General features: G+C 44.6%; 1 protein-coding gene across 10 annotated transcripts in view; it reads right to left on the reverse strand.

Moving 5' to 3' along the window:
- The window catches only part of SHLD1 (shieldin complex subunit 1), a 102,014-nt gene extending 81,201 nt beyond the window's left edge, over positions 1–20,813 (reverse strand). For 2 of the 10 annotated variants that reach the window (XR_012519317.1, XM_074406275.1), the window contains exons 1-3: positions 20,615–20,784; positions 13,797–13,885; positions 11,109–11,290 (exon numbers count right to left, since the gene is read on the reverse strand). Coding sequence is in view for 9 of the 10 variants with exons in the window: in XM_074406275.1 (XP_074262376.1) it covers positions 11,109–11,286 (178 nt within the window). In the remaining variant the exon portion in view is untranslated. Of the gene's footprint in view, positions 1–7,830; positions 11,018–11,108; positions 11,291–13,796; positions 13,886–17,645; positions 17,692–20,614 lie in introns of those variants that run through there. The other 8 variants (XM_074406273.1, XM_074406274.1, XM_074406272.1 and 5 more) reach the window with 7 other exon arrangements.
- Positions 20,814–21,389: the final 576 nt, after the last annotated feature.

Here is a 21,389-nt window from a genome sequence, read left to right on the forward strand (position 1 = left end):
GCCAGATAATTTCTTTATGACCAAGTTTTACCCAGAAAGGCAGAGGGAAAATTAGAGTAATGTTTTTAGGTTCTATGGCTGGCTTTGGAGAAAGGAAGTTCTGGTTTCTATGACCCGCCTTGGGGAAGAGGGATTCTAACTTTAAAGGCTGGCCATGGGTAGAGAACGAGACTGAGAGACAAGTGGGGAGATAAAAGTCAAAGGAAAACTTTTGCTTCCAAGGCTATTGCAGAGATCTTCATTTTGGGTATTGCTTTCTGAGCCCCAACACCTTCTCTCCAATTAGTGCACAGGTGGTTTGAGCTTCTTCCACAACAGGAAGATGGAAGAAATGGAAAGGAGAGCTCAGTGGACAGTGGACACAGTGCTGGTCCAGTGGACCAGTAGTCACGGTCGCCCTGACAGGGTACTAATACTGGCTTGAAGATAATGAGTTAATGAGTTAGTAGAAAGATGCTAGCACAGACCTAAAGAAGTAACTGCAGAACAGGCATGGTGGCTCCCGCTTGTAATCCCAGCACTCTGGGAGGACTAGGAGAGCGGATCATGAGATTAAGACCATCCTGGCTAACACGTTGAAACCCTGTGTCTACTAAAAATACAAAAAATTAGCAGGGCATGATGGCACACACCTGTAGTCCCAGCTAGTTGGGAGGCTGAAGCAGGAGAATCACTTGAATCCGGGAGGCAGAGGTTGCAGTGAGCAGAGATCGTGCCACTGCACTCCAGCCTGGGCTACAGAGCGAGACTCCCTCTCAAAAAAAAAAAAAAGTAACTGCAAATATTTAAAGCTTAATACTTAATACATAGTATGTAAATCATACCTAGATGTTTGTATTTCTTTAAAGTTCTGCCTTTGCAGTCAACCTGACCCAGGTTTGAGTCTCAGCTTTTCACCAATCTATGGGTAACATTAATATGAAACTAAACTCTCTAAAGCTCTGTTCCCTCATGGGTAACACGGAGATCATTGTAGGATTTACTTCTTGGGAGTGGCTGAGAGAATCAAAAGAACAAAGTATGTAAAATCCATAGCACAGTGCCTGAAATTTAAGTGCACAACAAATGGAAAAACCATCCAACCTTTGGTCTTCCCTTGTGTTCAGTCTTTATCTTATAAATATATGACAATGAATGAAGCTAGTGATGGTGTCTGTTTGACTATTGTAATCAAGTTATTTTCTTGTATTTTAGGAAGACACAGCTGAGATGAACACTTACTTGAAAAAGCCCTTCAGGGGAGCTATCAGGCCAGAACATGAGGTCACACTGCTGTGCACCTGGACTTGGCAGATAAGTGCCCTGGAGGTGTGGCTTGAGACAGGAACCCAGCCAGGTTTTCAACTCAGTTGGCATTTCTTTTTAAAACTGTGACTACAGGCAAAGTACAGAGAAGTAAATAAGCCTCTTCCCCCATAGCATGTGCCCTTGAAACTTAAAAGTGAGGAATAACCAGAGATGTCACAGGTGGCAAAGAGCATTCTTGAGCTTTTAAAAATCATCCTATTATTATCTTCTCCAATGACTATTTAATGTGATAGATAATTCAGCATTATATATAGAAAGTTATAGAGAAGGATGTATTTTTATTTTTAAAGAAGGGATAGAGAAGTTAGAATAGTCTGCACAGAGGGTCACCCAGAAAATAGGAGTTGCCAGATGATTTTCTTCATTATCCTGGGATTCAACTTCCCCATGTGGAAAATGAGAGGACTAGCTGAGCTCAGTGGTTTTCTTTTCTTTCTTTTTGAGACAGTCTTGCTTTTATTGCTTAGGCTGGAGTGCAGTGGTGCAATCTCAGCTCACTGCAACCTCTGCCTCCTGGATTCAAGGGATTCTCCTGCCTCAGCCTCCTGAGTAGCTGGAATTACAGGCTTACACCACCACACCTGGCTAATTTTTGTATTTTTAGTAGAGACTGCATTTCACTATGTTGGCCGGGCTGGTCTCAAACTCCTGGCCTCAAATGATCCACCCGCCTCGGCCTCTCAAAGTGTTGGGATTTCAGGCGTGAGCCACCATGTCCGGCCACTTAGTGGTTTCCAAACTCTTCCTGGTCCTGGCACCCTTTCTTTGGATGAATGCTTGCTTGGATGCATAAGGTAGAGCATCCAGGGCCCCACTCAGTCCCAAACTTGTAGTTCCTAAAGAGCTGTATGGAACTACTAGCTCAGAGACTGTAAGCTTCTCTAAATCTGCGAGCCTTAGTCATATACGCTTACGGCTTACCCTTCACCACTCAGGCCGTACAATTAAAATACACTGTGGCCTTCTAACAGCAGCATGCAAAGAGCTCAAAATCCAATTTTGGTGCTGAAAATTCAGTCTAGATAGTTGAATCTGCATAACTCAATCCAGGAGGCCGGGCACAATGGTTCTTGCCTATAATCCCAGCCCTTTGGGAGGCCAAGGCGGGTGGGTCACCTGAGGTCAGAAGTTTGAGAGTAGCCTGGCTAACATGGCAAAACCCTGTCTCTACTAAAAATATAAAAATTAGCCAGGCATGGTGGTGGGCATCTGTAGTCCCAGCTACTGGGGAGGCTGAGGCAGGAGAATCGCTTGAACCTGGGAGGCAGAGGTTGTGAGCCAAGACTGTGCCACTGCACTCCAGCCTGGGCAATGGAGTGAGATTCTGCCTCAAAAAACAAACAAACAAGGCCGGGCGTGGTAGCTCACGCCTGTAATCCAAGCACTTTGGAGGCCAAGGCGGGTAGATCACCTGAGGTCGGGAGTTCAAGACCAGCCTAACCAAAATGGTGAAACCCCGTCTTAAAAACAAACAAACAAAAAACTCAATCTAGGAAGAGGCAACAAAAGCAGAGAAACACTGCCATATAGAATACCCAAACATTCCAAATAAAACCCATCCACTTGGTATCTCTATCAAAAGTACCCAACTGTGCCCTCAGTTATTTCTCAGAGAATTGGTTCAATAACGACGGCTCCCTTCTTTCCTTTCCTCTCTGTATCTTAGGTCCAGTCTAGTGGCTGGGTATTGACCACTAGGTTGGACATCACTTAATGTACCTATAAAATATCTTTAGCATTATATATATCTAAAATATATCCTGACTCCTATTTTAAAACTACATCAACAACACATCAAGAATTCTACAACTAGTATATAAATTTTATTTTGAGATTTTTGATCTAAGAGCTTATAATTCATTCCTTTTGGAAATAAAATTTTATAGAATTACAAAGAAATATGAATTACAGAGAGGAAAACCACAAACATTTTTTTTTAACTCTTAAATACTAAATTCCTTGGATGAAATGCCTAAATACACAAGTTATAAAGTGGGCTTTGAAGACTGGGATGCTGATAGATTCCCAGAATAAGAATTCCCAGAATAAGACAAAAGGTGCATTAAACCACTATTTACTTTAGACTTATAGCTGCCTGCCAGCCAGGGCCTTTAATCATCAAAGACTTATTGTGTTTAACATTCGATTTGCTGTATACACGAAGCCAGTTTCCCCAACACTGCTCTTAGGCAGAAGTTAAAGTTTGAGGAAAGGGCTGAGATTTCCTACATCTGTATTGTAATGTCTAACAACGACTTCAGAGAAACTCCTTGTCCTGTATTAGAAAGCACCTTGGATGCTCTCCAGGACAAAGGTTTCACAGGGCAAGGTGAGATACGCCACATGAGCTACCCAGAGTTTATCAAGCTACAGAAGTACACACGAGACTGGGCCTTCTGGTGACCTTTGTGACCTTGCTTTTGAGAGGTTTAACCAAGATCATCTGCTTCTTAACTCAGCTGTTCCATTCTGTATTCTCTGTGCTTCCCTTGAGCCAAGCAGCAAAGGAGAAAGGAAACAAGTATGTAATGGGCAGGGAGTTCAAGTCCAGCAACAAGTCTGTACCTGAGACTAATTAATGGATTCAACTCATCGTCCCTGGAGTGGACTGGAGTTGACCAGGGAGGAGGGGGCACATTCCAGAGAGGAGAACAATGCAGCTAAGGCAGTAAGGGTTGGTTCAGCCTAAAAGGAAGCCCAATACGGCAGGCAGGCCTGTGTTCACATGTAGCTGGACAGCAGCAGGAGCCTCGCTTCAGCTCGTGTGCACCTGTACCACCGTGCCAGTTGTTGAAATATTGCAGTACTGCTGTATTGGTCGTTAAATATTTTGAACAAATATTCCAGGCAGCAGATTACACAGAGTCCTGAAAACAAGGCAGAGGAGCTTTTTGATTGGAGCTGGCAGGAAAGAAGTAGTGTAAGACTGGCTGGGCGTGGTGGCTCACGCCTATTATCCCAACACTTTGGGAGGCCAAGGTGGGCAGATCACTTGAGGTCAGGAGTTCAAGACCAGCCTGGCCAACATGGTGAAAACCCTATCTCTACTAAAAATACAAAAGTTGGCTGGGTATGGTGGTGGGTGCCTGTAATCCCAGCTACTCAGGAGGCTGAGGCAGGAGACTCGCCTGAACCCAGGAGATGGAGGTTGCAGTGGGCCGAGACTGCACCACTGCAGTCCAGCCTGGGCAACAGAGGAAAGCCCAGTCTACAAAAAAAAAAAAGTAGTGTAAAATGACTTCTCAAAGAGACCTAAACAGAAGAATGTTATGGAAAAAGTGTTCCAGGAACATTCTATTTTTTTCTTTCTTTAGAGATAGGGTCTTACTCTGTCCCCCAGGCTACGGTACAGTGGTAGATCACAGCTCACTATAGCCTCAAACTCCTGGGCTCAAGCAATCCTCCCATCTTGACCTCCCAAAGTGTGGGATTACAGGCATGAGCCTCCGCACCTGCCCTCAGGAAGACCTATTTGGCAGCAGCAGGTCTTCCGTCATATCTCACTAGGAAGGGCTGAGGGGAGGATTTCATAATCCTGCACCTGCCTTATGTGAAAAGTTGTTTATTTTACCAGCATTGCATGACGAGTGGCTGGGTGGGAACTTCAGGCCAGATGGACTTTGTCTTTATTAGATACATATAGACTAGTTTTACCCATTTTTGCATACTCAGACTGGAATGACTAAGGCTTTTGAGGTTTTTCTAACACTCTCAGATTCTTATCAACCCATGAGTTTTCTGAAAAGTGCTCTTAAGTCTCATGTCCTTGCTACCAATTCATTCCTCTAGGGCATGAACAGTGATGTGGCAGTTGGACACAAAGTGTAAGGACAGAGAAGCGTCCCTCCAGTTTGGCTCCTACGGAAGATCACTGGCATCTGAGCAAGGACAGGCTTAGTCCAGAGAGGGATGGAGGTAGAGGCCACATGCCCAGGGATGAGGAGCAATCCTGAGATGAAGAAGTGAGGAGGAGGAAGGCAGGCAGCCCCTTCAAAAAGCCTGACTAGGAAAAGCAGGGCAATTATAGGCCCATAGCCAGAGGCAACTGCAAGGTGAAATGGGGAATCCTTTACACAAGTTAAGCTTAAGCCTGGGCCCATGTTCTCATTACTGGGTTTTGCAGCGGTCCCTGCTGCCTCCTAAAATAAAGTCACCCTTCCTTGGCCTACTTCTCTTCTAGGGGTTAGAACTGTGACGGTGACTCCAACCTGGAAGCTGGGACCTTGCTGCTCACTGAGAAGCCTCCTGCATACTGCCTGCCACCTGCCTGGACTTCTGAGTATTTTCTCCAGTGTGCCTATTGCCAGGCTGTGCTATGCCACCAGACTATGCCACTCTTCCAGTGTGAGGCCCAACTCCTTGCCATCTGTGTGTCTGGATTTTGACTGAAGAGTCTGACAACAGGCCAGGCGCGGTGGCTCAAGCCTGTAATCCCAGCACTTTGGGAGGCTGAGGCGGGTGGATCACGAGGTCGAGAGATCGAGACCAACCTGGTCAACATGGTGAAACCCCGTCTCTACTAAAAATACAAAAAATTAGCTGGGCATGGTGGTGTGTGCCTATAATCCCAGCTACTCAGGAGGCTGAGGCAGGAGAATTGCCTGAACCCAGGAGGCGGAGGTTGCGGTGAGCCGAGATCGCGCCATTGCACTCCAGCCTGGGTAACAAGAGCGAAACTCCGTCTCAAAAAAAAAAAAAAAAAAAAAGAGTCTGACAACAGGGATGATATGACTGAACCCTTATGGTCAAGCTGGGTGCCGTGGCTCACGCCTGTGATTCAACATTTTGGGAGGCTGAAGTGGGCAGATCATTTGAGGCCAGGAGTTTGAGACCAGCCTGGCCAACATAGCAAACCCTGTCTCTACTAAAAATACAAAAATTAGCCAGGCACGGTGGCACACATGTAATCCCAGGTTTACTAAAGAGGCTGAGGCAGGTGAATTGCTTGAGCCTGGGAAGCAGAGGTTGGAGTGAGCTGAGATCACACCACTGCACTCCAACCTGGGTAACAGAGCAAGATTCTGTCTCAAAAAAAAGAAAAAAAGAAAAAAAAAAGAAAAAAAAGAAATTGTAGAAACTATACCTAGTTAATGAATTCTAATGATCAAAGCTTGGCTCTATTTCACCCAGTAGCCAGGGGAGCCATGTCCCAAGTTCACCCTTAGACTCCCATTCAGAAGTAAGCAACCTGCCATACTCTGCCAATTCAACTCTATTTTGAGCCAAGCACAAGCTACATGAAGGTAGCCAACAGTGTGTGCCTCACAGGATGGGCACAGACCAAAGCAGAGTCACCTTAAATGACTCTCCAACTGAAAACCTTGGCTAAATTTACCAATCTCTGGAAGATCAACTTCCTCACAACACATAACAGCAAGTAAGCAAACCAAGAACATCAATCTGGCTGGGGAACTGGAGGTGTTAAGAATCTGAGACAGAATGGTGGCTATCAGTACCCCAATAGAGATCAGTGTCAAGGTGGGCATGACTCTGAGCAAAGGATAGATCCAGAGTTATCAGAATTAGATTAAAATGTCAGCAAAAGCCTGCTGAAGGGCCGTGGGAGGAGAAACCACAACTACAGCTAACCCGTAACTACAGCTACCTATGAACAAAAGGCACGGAAATAAAATGGACTCAGCTTATAAATAAAAAACCCAGTCCCCTGGACAATTCTGAAACTTGAGATGGAAAATGGTCAGGTGGGAGTAAATCAGGTTGGGTTGTTAGGGCAGTGACATCCTTCAGAGTTTAGGGCTGTCACCTCAAGTTCATTGCTTGGTAATGGCCAGATTGCCAGTGATAACTTCTTGTAACTGACTTTTCTTTTTTTGAGATGGAGTCTTGCTCTGTTACCCAGAATGTAGTGCAATAGTGTGATCTTGGCTCACTGCAGCCTCCACCTCCCGGGTCCAAGTGATTCTTGTGCCTCAGGCTCCCTAGTAGTTGGGCTTATAGGCGCCTACCACCATGCCTGGCTAATTTTTGTATTTTTAGTAGAGATGAGGTTTCACCATGTTGCTCAGGCTGGCCTCGAACTTCTGGCCTCAAGCAATACACCTGCCTTGCCCTCCCAATGTACTGGGATTACAGGCATAAGCCATCACATCCAGCCTCCTAATTTACTTTTGCAGACAATTTCTCACAAAATATAGCTCTGGAGGCTGGGCGCGGTGGCTCATGCCTGTAATCCCAGCACTTTGGGAGGCCGAGGAGGGTGGATCACGAGGTCAAGAGATCAAGACCATTCTGGTCAACATCGTGAAACCCCGTCTCTACTAAAAAAATACAAAAATTAGCTGGGCATGGTGGCGCACGCCTGTAGTCCCAGCTACTCGGGAGGCTGAGGCAGGAGAATTGCTTGAACCCAGGAGGCGGAGGTTGCAGTGAGCCAAGATCGCGCCATTGCACTCCAGCCTGGGTAACAAGAGCGAAATTCCGTCTCAAAAAAAAAAAAAAAAAAAAAAAAAAAAAAAAATATATATATATATATATATATATATATAATTCTGGAATGTTTACAGAAAAATCAACAGCCTTCCATGCTGTTTAAAAGTCTCCTAGTGATGTCAGAGTGAAGTTTTCTTTGTGGTAGAAAAACCTGAGCATGTTTATTTCTGCTTAGGGTGAACTATTAGAGATGATGTTATTAAATAACACAATATCTGGGCTTCCATTTGATTCTGGTGTATTCCCTGCTCCTGTCATGGCTGAAAGATACCATTCTCACTTAGTTCTTGGGAAGCTGTAGGTGATCTGGTCCCCCCCTGCCCTTTATTTTAAGGCAGGATCTTGCTCTGTCACCCAGATTGGAGTGCAATGACACGATCATGGCTCACTTGCAACCTCCACCTCCTGGGCTCAAGTGATTCTCCCACCTCAGCATCCAGAGTAGCTGGAATCACAGGTGCGTACCACTACACTTGGCTAATTTAAAAAATTTTTTTAGTAGACACAGGGTTTTGCCATGTTGCCGGCTGGTCTCATAACTCCTGAACTCAAGGGATCCTCCTGCCTCAGCCTCAAAACATGCCAGATTACAGGCGTGAGCCATGGCACACAGCCCTGGTCCTTTTAAAAACAAACCTAGTGGGTATTGTGGCACGACATATTAAAGTACTACAGAATGGCAGAGTGCACAGTAAAATAAAAATTGTTTTTAAGTGTTTAAGTTGGAATAAAATAGTATCAAATTCACTCATTCTAAGAAATATTGTTGCTACCCAGGGATGATGAACAAAATCAGTTTTAGGACAGAAAGCAGTGTAGAGGCAGCAGGATGGCAGGGACAAAAGGGAAGGTTAAAGGAACTAAGATGTTAAGTCTAGAAAGGAAAAGGATAAAGAATGGTCTGATTCTTGGCCAGGCGCAGTGGCTCATGCCTGTAATCCCAGTACTTTGGGAGGCTGAGCTGGGCGGATCACCTGAGGTCAGGAGTTTGAGACCAGCCTGACCAATATGGTGAAACCCCATCTCTACTAAAAAAATACAAAAATTAGCAGGGCCTGGTGCCACGTGCTTGTAGTCCCAACTACTCAGGAGGCTGAGACAGGAGAATCACTTGAACCTGGGAGGCAGAGGTTGCAGTGAGTCGAGATTGTGCCACTACACTCCAGCCTGGTGACAGGGCCAGACTGTTTCCAAAAAAAGGATTATCTAATTTTTGGTCAGTGATATGGTTTGGATTTGTGTCCCAGCCCAAATGTCATGTGGAATTGTCATCCCCAGTGTTGGAGGTGGAGCCTGCTGGGAGGTGATTGGTTCATGGGGCGGCTTCTCCTGAATGGTTGATCACCCCATCCCCTGGGTGCTAAGTTCTTATGAGATCTGGTTGTTTAAAAGTGTGTAGCACTTTCCCCTTCTCTTCCTCCTGCTCCAGCCATGTGAAGTGCTGGCTTCCTCTTCCTCTTCTGCCCTGACTGAAGCCCAGCAGATGTGCCAGGCTTCCCGTACAGCCCACAGAACTATGAGCCAATTAAACCTCTTTTCTCTATAAATTACCCAGCCTCAAGTGTCTCTTTATAGTAGTGTAAGAATGGACTAACACAGTCAGGTACTAAATTAAACAGGAGGCTTGCTGATCCTGATTATATCCTGAAAATCAGAAGAGAATCCCAAAGGAGTTTAAATATATTTCTCCATAGAATTCTTGAAGGCAATGACAGTTACATGTCCTACCTACAGTCATCACTGAATTCATCATCATTAAAGCCTACATTTTCTTAGTGCCCAGTGAGTTCTTTCAAAAAATATATATTTGGATTTCTTTGGGGTTCTTTTTTTGTTCGTTTTTGAGACAGAGTTTCGCTCTTCTGCTTAGGCTGGAGTGCAGTGGCGCAATCTCAGCTTACTACAACCTCTGCCTCCCAGGTTCAAGTGATACTCTTGCCTCAGCCTCCCGAGTTGCTGGGACTACAGGTACACGCCATTACACCTGACTAATTTTTGTAGTACAAATGGGGTTTCACCATGTTGGCTAGGCTGGTCTCAAACTCCTGACCTCAGGTGATCCACCCACCTAGACCTCCCAAAGGGTTAGGATTACAGGCGTGAGCCAGCACGACTGGCCACTTGGATTTCTCAATATTAATAACAACAACATTGACTGAGCACCCATAGATGGCAGACACCATGCTAAGTACCTTACGGGTTTACTATAAGTTAAACCTGACTGGGTGGGGCAAGCATTCTGATCGCCATTTGTTTTTTTTAACTTTTTTCTTTTTTTTTTAGAGACAGGGTCTCACTATGTTACCCAGGCTGGCATGCAGTGGTTATTCACAGGCGTGATCCCACTACCAATCAGCACGGGAGTTTTGACCTGCTCCATTTCCGACCTGGGCCAGTTCACCCTCCTTAGGTCACCTGCTGGTTCCCTGCTCCCGAGAGGTCACCATATTGATGCCGAACTTAGTGTGGACACTCGATCCGCATAGCGTACTACAGCCCAGAACTCCTGAGCTCAAGTGATCCTCCCACCTCAGCCTTCTGAGTAGCTGGGACTACAGGCACATGCCACCACGCCCAGCCTGATCACCATTTTGTAGATGACTCTGGAGCTCAGAGGAGTTAAGGAACACGCCCCAAGTCACACAGTCAGTAAGTGGCAGAGCTGAACTTTAAATCCAGGTCTGTGTGATAAACCCAGGGATCCCAAACTAACAAGAAATAAATGAATAAATAAATAAAGCCAGGTCTGTGGACCTCCAAACAGATCAGGTAATTAACATCGAAACGTTAATTTTCACGAAACATGAAAGAGAGGACTTTACCACTAAAGACGGTCACTACCTACCACAGGGAATTATCATTAGGCTTAATAATAGATGCTTTGGCAATCTAGTCAGAAAACCTTGTAGAAAGGTTGTTACTTAAATCCAGAGCACGCTGCATAAAAGAAATGGCAAAGTCTCTATTTTTATTACTCATCACACATGACAGGCTCACATTGCTATTTTCTGAAGTTTTAAAAGAACAAAACAAAAAAATAATTCCACTCGGTCTTTGTTGAATCAAATATTCCCCTGCTTCTGAATTTGTTCTGAGGGAGATTAGAAAGGGACAACGACAGCAACGACAACAAAAAGACATGCAGGAAACAGCTCCCTGTCATTGCTGTGCCAGGGAAGCTGTCCTTTGAAGTCCCTCCTGACAGCTTTGCTTAGGGAAGATGTTTTTCTGCCTAAGACAATGAAGCCTTCTCAGAGATCTGCTATTGGAAGAGGGAGAAACAAACTATCACACACCCGTACATTTGCTGGTTGTTTTTAAGTTAGTTTGTTTTAAACTCTGCTTATTACCTGGATCCACATCAGAAGAGCAAGGAAAAGAATGGAATTCCACAGAACTGAAAGCCTCACTGTTGGTGTCTTGGCTGGGTCTCTGCAGGACATAATCTCTTATGTCACACGCAGATGGCAGGTCCAAAGCACTGCTCTCCTCTGACAGGCTGCCTGAAGTGGCGTCCTCAGCTGCCATAGTCCTGCCATGGAAGAAATAGAACAATGCAATACAAAAGGCATCACATAGCAGGATCCTTCATTAGAGCCACAGCTCGAATCATTTTATTTGTTTTTTACTTGTATTGTTTTTTTTATAGAGATCGGGTCTCACCATGTTGCCCAGGCTGGTCTTGAACTCCTGGGCTCAAGCAATCCTCCCATCTCAGCCTCCCAAAGTGCTGGGATTATGGGCATGAGCCACTGTACCCACACAAATAATTTTATTTATTTATTTATTTATTTATTTTTGAGACAGAGTCTCACTCTGTTGCCAGGCTGGAGTACAGTGGCGTGATCTTGCCTCACTGCAGCCTCCGCCTCCTGGGTTTGAACAATTCTCCTGCCTCAGCCTCCCAAGTAGCTGGGATTGCAGGTGCCCACCACCATGCCTGACTAATTTTTGTATTTTTAGTTCAGAAGGGGTTTCACCATGTTGGTAGGGTTGGTCTCTATCTTCTGATCTTGTGATCTACCTGCCTTGGCCTCCCAAAGTGCTGGGATTACAGGTGTGAGCCACCACGCCCAGCCAATAATTTTAAAGGTCAAACAACAGTGAAATCAGAATGACTGACAGTAGTCTCCCCTTATCTGCGACTTTGCTCTCTGCAGTTTCAGTTAATCTCACTCAACCATGATTCAAAAATATTAAATAGAAAACTCCAGAAATAAACAATTGATAAATTTTAAATTGTGCACCATTCTGCATATTGTGATGAAATCTCATGCTGTCCCGCTCCATCCCACCCGGGACATTCATTACCCTTCTGTCCAGTATATTTGAACTATACATGCCACCTGCCCCTTAGTCATTCAGTAGCCTTCTCAGTTGTCAGATTGTCTGTTGTGGTATCACAGTGGCCTTCCAGGCTCCTGTGTCTGCAGAGCCCCAGTGCTGCAGCCTAAACTACCACGTGATTAGGCAAAGATAGGAAGTATATAAAAACAAATCAACAGTGAGACCTGGCAAGACCTTTTTGTTTGAGGACACCCAGTCACATGCTGTTGTGCACATTCACTCAGGCCAAGAGTGAGCCAAGCTATCAGCTGATTGCTCCTGAAAGGAGTGGAGTGATCAAGGTTCCTAAAGGAGCAAGAACATCCTGTCTTTTCACGGGTTCTATATTAGCCAACCAAGCCTGAAGCTTCAGCAAACAGCTCTGCACCAGGCAACTTTGTCTCCCCGTCTCCCTTCATGTTACCTAACATTCTGCTCTGGAGGCTTCTGGAAGGGAACAAACAGGTCAATGAATGATGCTGGCATATCCTGCCTGCCTGCAAAGGCGCCTTGAAATCCACCATCAACTGAGGGTATCATCAGTGATATGAAATGAATGGAATCCTTTTTGAAAATAATTAGCACATTGATGTGATACCTATCTTTTCTTTGTTTTCAGAATAACTTAAATACCAAATACCTGACGAGCTGGGAACTGGACCACAAAAAGAAAACATGTCGACCAGGCGTGGAGGCTCACACCTGTAATCCCAGCACTTTGGGAGCCCAAGGTGGGTGGATCACACGAGGTCAGGAGTTTGAGATCAGCCTGGCCAACGTGGTGAAACCACGTCTCCACTAAAAATAAAAAATAAAAAATTAGCTGGGCGCCAGGGTGCACACCTGTAGTCCCAGTTACTGGGTGGCTGAGGCAGGAGAATCACTTGAACCTGGGAGGCAGAGGTTGCACTGAGCTGAGATTGCGCCACTGCATTCCAGCCTAAATGACAGAGCAAGACTCTATCTCAATTAAAAAAAAAAAAAAAAAAAATGGCCAGGCACAGTGGCTGACACCTATAATCCCAGTACTTTGGGAGGCCAGGCAGGTGGATTGCCTGAGGTCAGGAGTTTGAGACAAGCCTGGCCAACATGGTGAAACCCCATCTCTCCTTAAAAAAAAAAAAAAAAGTATTTGTGCATACATTATTTGGGACTCAGTGAATCTGTACAGAAGTAAAAAAAACAAGCAATGAAGGCAGATTAAACCCTTCTTGTGGTCTGATCCAAGCAGATGCAATGATCGTCCTTTGTCCCAAACCTTTTGACAATGTGGTTCAACTTCCTTCTCCAGAAGTGCTTATTTTCCTCTCTTATGGTTGATGTAATTACGCAGCCCGGCACAGTGGCTCACACCTATAATCCCAGCACTTTGCGAGGCCGAGGCAGGCAGATCACAAGGTCAGGACTTCAAGACCAGCCTGGCCAATATGGTAAAACCCTCTCTCTACTAAAAATACAAAAAAATTAGCCAGGCGTGGTGGCACATGCCTGCAGTCCCAGCTACTCACGAGGCTGAGGCAGAAGAATCACTTGAACCTGCGAGGCGAATGTTGCAGTGAGCTGAGATTGTGCCACTGCCCTCCAGCCTGGGTGACAGAGTGAGACTGTGTCTCAAAAAATAAATAAATAAAAATAAAAAATACAAAAATAAAAAAAGTTATTGAATTATGCAATCTAAATATTCCTTTTTTTCTGGGCTCAGTGGTTCATACCTGTAGTCAGCACTTTGGGAGGCCAAAGTGGAGGATTGCTTGAGGCCAGAAGTTCCAAGACCAGCCTGGGCAACAGAGCAAGACCTTGTCTGTAAAAAAAATTGAAATAATAAATAAATACACATTCTTTTTCAATACCGGACAGTCTAGGATGCCCTGGGTTGCAGGAATGAGAAGCCTCTAAGTACAGTGCATAAAAACCTGTTTACCAGTAGGAGACAGTCATTCTTCTATTACTCTACAGATTCTTATGATTTAATTTCATTTATTTTTCTTCTATTCAGCCACTTCCCTCCAAATATTTTACATGAAAAGTTTCAAACATCCATAGAGCTACCCCCAGACTCCCCAATTCACATTTTACTATGATTTGCTTCATCACACAACTATGCATCTATCCAAATTTCTATCCATTCATCAATCCATCATATTTTTAAAACACATATTTCCATTTATATCTTAATAAAAGCTCTGTCGTCCAGGCTTGAGTGCAGTGGCGTGATCATAGCTGAATGCAGCCTCAACCTCCTGGGCTCAAGCGATTCTCCCACCTCAGCTTCCTGAGATCTAAGACAGGGGTCCTCAACTTGGGACTGCAGGCATGAGACATCACACTTAGCTATTTTTTTTTTTTTTTTTTTTTTGGTAGAGACAAGGTCTCACTATATTGCCCAAGATGATCTTGAATTCCTGGGCTCAAGCCAGCCATCTTCCCACTCTGGCTTCCCAAAGTGCTAGAATTACAGGCATGAGCCACTCTGCCTGGCCTTTACATTCTGTATTTTTAAACACTCACTCTGTTAGCTGAATGAAGCATGAATTGGAGAACCATAATCATTTGTGAAGTTAAAGAGAATGGGTTCAAACCCCTGCTGTCATTTTTTAGCTGTGTCACCTTGGACAAGTCACTTAACCTATTTCCCTGTCTATATATAGACAAGAAAATATACAGAGAGAGAGAGAGAGAGAGAGAGAGACAGAGAGAGACAGAGAGAGAGACAGAGAGTCTGGCTCTGTTGCTCAGGCTGGAGTGCAGTGGCATGATCTCCACTCACAGCAACCTCTGCCTCCTGTGTTCAAGCAATTTTCCTGCTTCAGCCTCCCAAGTACCTAGGATTACAGGTGCATGCCACCATGTCCAGCTAATTTTTCTATTTTTCTTTTAGTAAAAATGGGGTTTTACCACGTTGGACAGGCTGGTCTCGAACCCCTGACCTCAAGCAATCTGCCCACCTTGGCCTCTCAAAGTGCTGGGATTACAGGCGTGAGCCATTGTGCCTGGCCAGTTTCTTTGTCTATAAAATGGCTTGATGACATAAACCAAAAAGTATGTGAAACAGGTCTCAATCAATTTAGAAGTTTATTTTGCCGAGGTTAAGGATGTGACCAGAAGAGATAAACACAGAATCACAGAAACTGTGGTCTGTGCCTTTTGCCAACCTGACTCTGGTATAGCATCATATGACAGATAAAAAGCCCTGAAGGAAATCAAAATACTTTACCCCAAAATATATTTTCTTTGTCATAGTTTGAAACGGCTCTGCAAAGCCATCTTTTGAGGGAACATTTGCATGCTATCAAAAATGTTCTTCTCTTACAACAGCAGACCCCAAACTTTTTGACACCAGGGACCAATTTCATGGAAGACAACTTTTCCATGGACTGGGGGGTGCGGTATGGTTTTGGGATGAAACTGTTCTACCTCTGAGCATCAGGCATTAGTTAAATTCTCATAAGGAGCACATAACCTAGATCCCTCACATGTGCAGTTCACAATAGGGTTCACACACCTATGAGAATCTAATACCACCACTGATCTAATAGGAGGCAGAGCTCAGAGCGTAATGCTAGCTCACCTGCCGCTCACCTCCTGCTGTGTGGCCCGGTTTCTAATGGGCACAGACTGGTACCAGTCCGCAGCCCAGGAGGTGAGGACCCCTGTCTTAGATCTCATCCAGAGTCTGACACCTTTTGAAGCCTCATAAGAGATATTTAGCATCTATTCTCTCTAAAGCCTGTTACTAAGAGGCTTCATCTATACAACAAGAACCTTGGCGTCCATAGCCCCCCTTATCTTAACTCAAGCATTTATTTATGCTGATTTCAACTCTTCAGGCGAAGCAACCCATTGCCAATCAGTTTGAATTCACCTATAACCTGAAACCCCCTCCCTAAACAGTTATGCATTTTGAGGCCTAAATATACAAAACCAAGCTGTAACCTAACTACCTTGGACACAAGTTCTCAGGACCTCCTGATGCTGTGTTACGGGCCGTGGTCACTCATATTTGGTTCTGAATAAACCTCTTTAGATATTTTACAGAATTTGGCTTTTTTCATCAGCAATGGGAAAGGAGGTCAGACATACCTCATTACACCCATCTCTTTTTGGAGTTTAGGCACACTGACTGACCAGCGTTAGCTTTAACATAGAGATCATGGCCAGGTGAGGTGGCTACCGCCTGTAGCCCCAGCACTTTGGAAGGCTGAGGCAGGAAGATCACTTAAGCCCAGGAGTTCAAGACCAGCCTGCGCAATATTGTGAAAACTCGACTCTACAAAAAATACAAAAACAAGCCAGGCAGAAAAAAAAAAAAAAAAAAAAAAAACTAGCCAGGCATGGTGGTGAATGCCTGTGGTCCCAGCTACTCAGGAGGCTGAGATAAGAGGATCCCTTGAGCCCAGGAGGTCGAGGCTGCAGTGAGCTGAGATCACATCACTGCATTCCAGCCTGGGTGACAGAGTGAGACCCTGTCTCAAGGAAAGAAAAGAAAAAAAGAGATCGCATGACTGGCAAAACAGACTCTTTGTGGCAGTAAGATACCAAATGATGGCTAGGTGTGGTGGCCCATGCCTGTAATCCCAGCACTTCTGAAGCAGCGTCATTTGTCTGGAGTGATACCCAAGGTCCATTGTCTCATGTGAAGCAGATCAAAGACATGAACACACAAGAAGTGTGTTTAAGAGAGGAAAGTTTAATAGGCAAAAGTGAAAAGCTCTCCCCTGCAGAGGGAAGGGGGTTCTGAACAGATCTCTCCAATTTGGGATGAGTTGAGGCTGGTTTTATAGATGAGCTTAAGGAGCTGGTGTCTGATTTACTTAGGGCCAAGAGGATTGGTTGGACCAGTTGTGCCTTTTACAAAGCACTAGAAGAGGTTGGCCATCCTATCCTCTTCTTTTATTATGCAAATGGGTTTTACCCTGGCCAGTACCATGTTGCTTGCACACATGGTGACAAAGTAAAGGGAAGAGGAAACCTCCATGTTGAATATACCTGGCTTCCAGGTATCCCTTTTCTATTGGCACAGCTGCTGGCATTTACCTGTGCAAGCTTCCAACTTACTTGTCTATGCTTGCAGCTTGATTGTTCAGGCTGCTTTTTGTTAGAAATGATTTGGGGACTACTTTTTATTAAAAGAAAAACTCCCTAACCATGGCTGTCTAAATTTTTTTTTTTTTTTAAGATGGGGTTTCACCATGATGGCCAGGCTGGTCTTGAACTCCTGACCTCAGCTGATCCACCCACCTCAGCCTCCCAAAGTGCTAGGATTACAGGCGTGAGCCACCGCGCCCAGCCTAAATAATTTCTTTTTAGCTCCTGTATCACTTTGGGAGGCCGAGGTGGGAGGATCATTTGAGACCAGGAGTTCGACACCAGCCTGGGCCACATAACAAGACCCTGTCTCTATGTTTTATATTTATACATATTGTTTAAAAATATACCAAATTATAAACAAGACCTAGGCCATGCAAGACATAGGTTATGTCATACCCTATAGACTATAAAATCTTGTTAAATGAGTTTTTTTTTTCTTTCTCTTTTAATTAACCTGGTATAATGTGGCTTACCTTCCAACCTGACACTAGTATAGCATCACATGACAGATGGCAAACCCTGAAGGAAATAAAAATATTTTACGTCAGCCAGGCACAGTGGCTCACACCTGTAATCCCAGAACTTTGGGAGGCCAAGGCAGGCAGATCATTTGAGGTCAGGAGTTTGAGACCAGCCTGGCCAATATTGAGAAACTCCATCTCTACAGAAAATACAAAAAGTTAGCCAGGCATGGCAGTGCATGCCTATAACCTCAACTACTCAGGAGGCTGAGGCAGGAGAATTGCTTGAACCTGGGAGATAGAGGTTGCAGTGAGCTGAGATCACGCCACTGCACTACAGCCTAGATGACAGAGTGAGACTCCAACTCAAAAAACAAACAAAATACAAAATTTAGGTGTGGTGGTGCATGCCTGTAATTCCAGCAGCTCTAGAGGCTTAGGCAGAACTGCTTGAACTCAGGAGGTAGAGGTTGCAGTGAGCTGAGATCGTGCTACACTCCAGTTTGGGTGACAGAGCAAGACTGTCTCAAAAAAAAAAAAAAAAAAAAAAAAATCTTAAAATATATTTCTTTGACATATTTTGAAATGGCCCTACAAAACTGTCTTTTGTAACAGAAATTTGTATATGCAGAGAATCTCCTTTAATGCAGCCAGAATTTCCTTTTCTAGGCCTTTCCCAGATTTAGGAAAGATTGATTCTGACACATAAATTTTAAATTTTCAAAAGAGACATGTGGTGACAAAGTACCATCTATTCTCTCTCTCTCTCTTTTTTTTTTAGATGAAGTCTCACTCTGTCACCCCGGCTGGAGTGCAGTGGCATGATCTTGGCTCACTATGACCTCCGTATCCTGGATTCAAGCAATTCTTGTGCCTCAGCCTCACAAGTAGCTGGGGTTACAGGCACATGCCACCACGCCCAACTAATTTTTGTATTTTTACTAGAGATAGTGTTTCAACATTTTGGTCAGGCTGATCTCAAAAGTCCTGACCTCAAGTGATCCACCTGCCTTGGCCTCACAGAGTGTTGGGATTACAGGTGTGAGCCACAGTGCCCAGCCTATTTATTCTCTGAGGCTGCAACTCATGAGGTTTCATCTATGAAACCAGGACCTTGAACCCCACAACTCCCTTATCTTAGTTCAAGCATTCTTTTCTACTGACTTCAAGTCTTTAGAAAAAGCTTAACTCTCAAGCAATTGTCAGCTGAAGAATCCCTAAAAAGCCAGGCGCAGTGGCTCACGCCTGTAATCCCAGCACTTTGGGAGGCCGAGGCGAGTGGATCACGAGGTCAAGAGATTGAGACCATCCTGGTCAACATGGTGAAACCCCGTCTATACTAAAAATACAAAAATTAGCTGGGCATGGTGGCGCGTGCCTGTAATCCCAGCTACTCAGGAGGCTGAGGCAGGAGAATTGCCTGAACCCAGGAGGCGGAGGTTGCGGTGAGCTGAAATCGCGCCATTGCACTCCAGCCTGGGTAACAAGAGCGAAACTCTGTCTCAAAATAATAATAATAATAATAATAATAATAATAATAATAAAATAAAATAAAAAATCCCTAAAATCCACCTACGACCACCCTTTGAGATAGCCGCCTTTTTGGGTCTAACCAATGTATACCTTCCATGTACTGATTTATTTCTTTACCTGTAACTCCTGTCTCCCTAAAATGTAAAAAAAAAAAAAAAAAAGCTATAACCCAACTGCCTCAGGATTGCTTACTCAAGCCTTTTTGGTTTTGTGTTTTCTCTCTGGGCCATGGTCACTCATACTGGCTCAGAATAAACCTCTTTAAAATAGTTTACAGAGTTTGGTTTCTCTGCTAACAGTCGAACACATGCTACAAAGACAAGCTTTGGAAATATTATATATAGTATAAGAAGATAGTCAGCTAGGAGTGCTGGCTCATGCCTGTAATCCCAGCACTTTGGGAGGCCGAGGCAGGTTGATCACCAGCTGAGGACTTCAAGACCAGCCTGGCCCAGGTGGTAAAACCCCATCTCTACTAAAAATACAAAAATTAGCCAGACGTGGTGGCAGGCGCCTGTAATCCCAGCTACTCGGGAAGCTGAGACAGGAGACTAGCTTGAACCTGGATGGCAGAGGTTGCAGTGAGCCGAGATCGTGCCACTGCACTCCAGCCTGGGCAACAGTGTGAGATTCATGAGACTCCGTTTCAAAAAAAAAAAAAAGTCATGAAAGAAGCTAGTCACCAAAACGCTGACATTATACTTAATTAAAGAAACCAGTCACACTGTATGATTTCATTTATATCAAATGAATTTGATATAAATTGGCAAGGCTATACAGACAGAAAGTATACTAGCAATTGTCTAGGACTTGGGGCAGAATGGACATGGTGAATGCAGAGTGACTGCTACTGAATGCGGGATTTTTCTTTGGAGTGATGAAAATATTCTAAAATTAGATCACAGTAGTAGATGCACAGTTCTGTCAACAACAACAAGAAAAACCCTTAATGTTACACCTTATTTTATTTATGTTTAGGTCCGTTGTCTTGCTCTGTCTCCCAGGCTGCAGTGCAGTGGTGCATGTCAGCTCACTGCACCCTGGCAGGGCCTTGAGCCGCTGGGACTACAGGCGAATGCCACTATGCTTGGCTTTAATTTTTTTAGTTTTAAAGGGGCAAATTTTACATTGTATATGAATAGACATTTATCAAGAAAGCTGTTTTTTGGTTTGTTTTGCTTTTCTTTTTGGCAGGACCTCCTGAAGTGACAGGTCACTGAAAAAATAAATAATAATAATAATAATAATAATAATTGAAAAAAAAAAAAAAAAAACCGAAGCTTATCCAAACCCACTACCCACAAGGCTACAGAGACCGCTGTTGGGGCGGAAGGGGCGGGGAGCTGGCGGGAAATCCTGACATGCCAAGGAAAGCCTCCATAACTTTCTAATTGAGAGAGCACAATCAGATGCACTGCTGTGACCCTCCCGCCCTACCCATCCCTTACCTCGCTCCAAAGCACTCCAGAAGCGACAGAGAAAACTGACGAGAAAAGACGCCAAGCCCCGAACACTCAGCCTCCACAACCGGAACGCGGAAGCGAAATCGCCATCTTTGTTATGGGAAATGCGACGTTCAAAGGAAGTCACCGAAGCCATCCTTACTGCTGGCAGAGAAGGGCAATGGAAGCTTGCTGCGGCCATGTTGACTGAGGGCTTTTGGCCTGTCAATGAAGCTTGCCACCTGTGGCTATTTTGGGCAATTTCTTTTTTTTAAGATGGGATTTCACCATGTTGTTCAGGCTGGTCTTGAACTCCCGACCTCAGGTGATCCGCCCGCCTTGACCTCCAAAACGCTTGGATTACAGGTGTGAGCCACCACGCCCGGCCTTTGGGCAATTTCTTGAGTCGGCTTGTAGAAAAATGTGCTTGGTAAACAAAGAGAACAGAAATAATATTTGGGCCTCCCAAAGTGATGGGATTACAGACATGAGCCACCGAATCAATGCAAATTGATCATTTCAAAGTTACTTTCTTTGTAGGGTTAAAACAGAGGAGATGGGCCGGGCGCGGTGGCTCAAGCCTGTAATCCCAGCACTTTGGGAGGCCGAGGCGGGTGGATCACAAGGTCGAGACATCGAGACCATCCTGGTCAACATGGTGAAACCCCATCTCTACTAAAAATACAAAAAATTAGCTGGGCATGGTGGCGCGTGCCTGTAATCCCAGCTACTCAGGAGGCTAAGGCAGGAGAATTGCCTGAGCCCAGGAGGCGGAGGTTGC

The sequence above is a fragment of the Saimiri boliviensis genome, chromosome 9 (genome assembly GCF_048565385.1).
Source record: "Saimiri boliviensis isolate mSaiBol1 chromosome 9, mSaiBol1.pri, whole genome shotgun sequence".
Lineage (NCBI taxonomy): Eukaryota > Metazoa > Chordata > Mammalia > Primates > Cebidae > Saimiri > Saimiri boliviensis.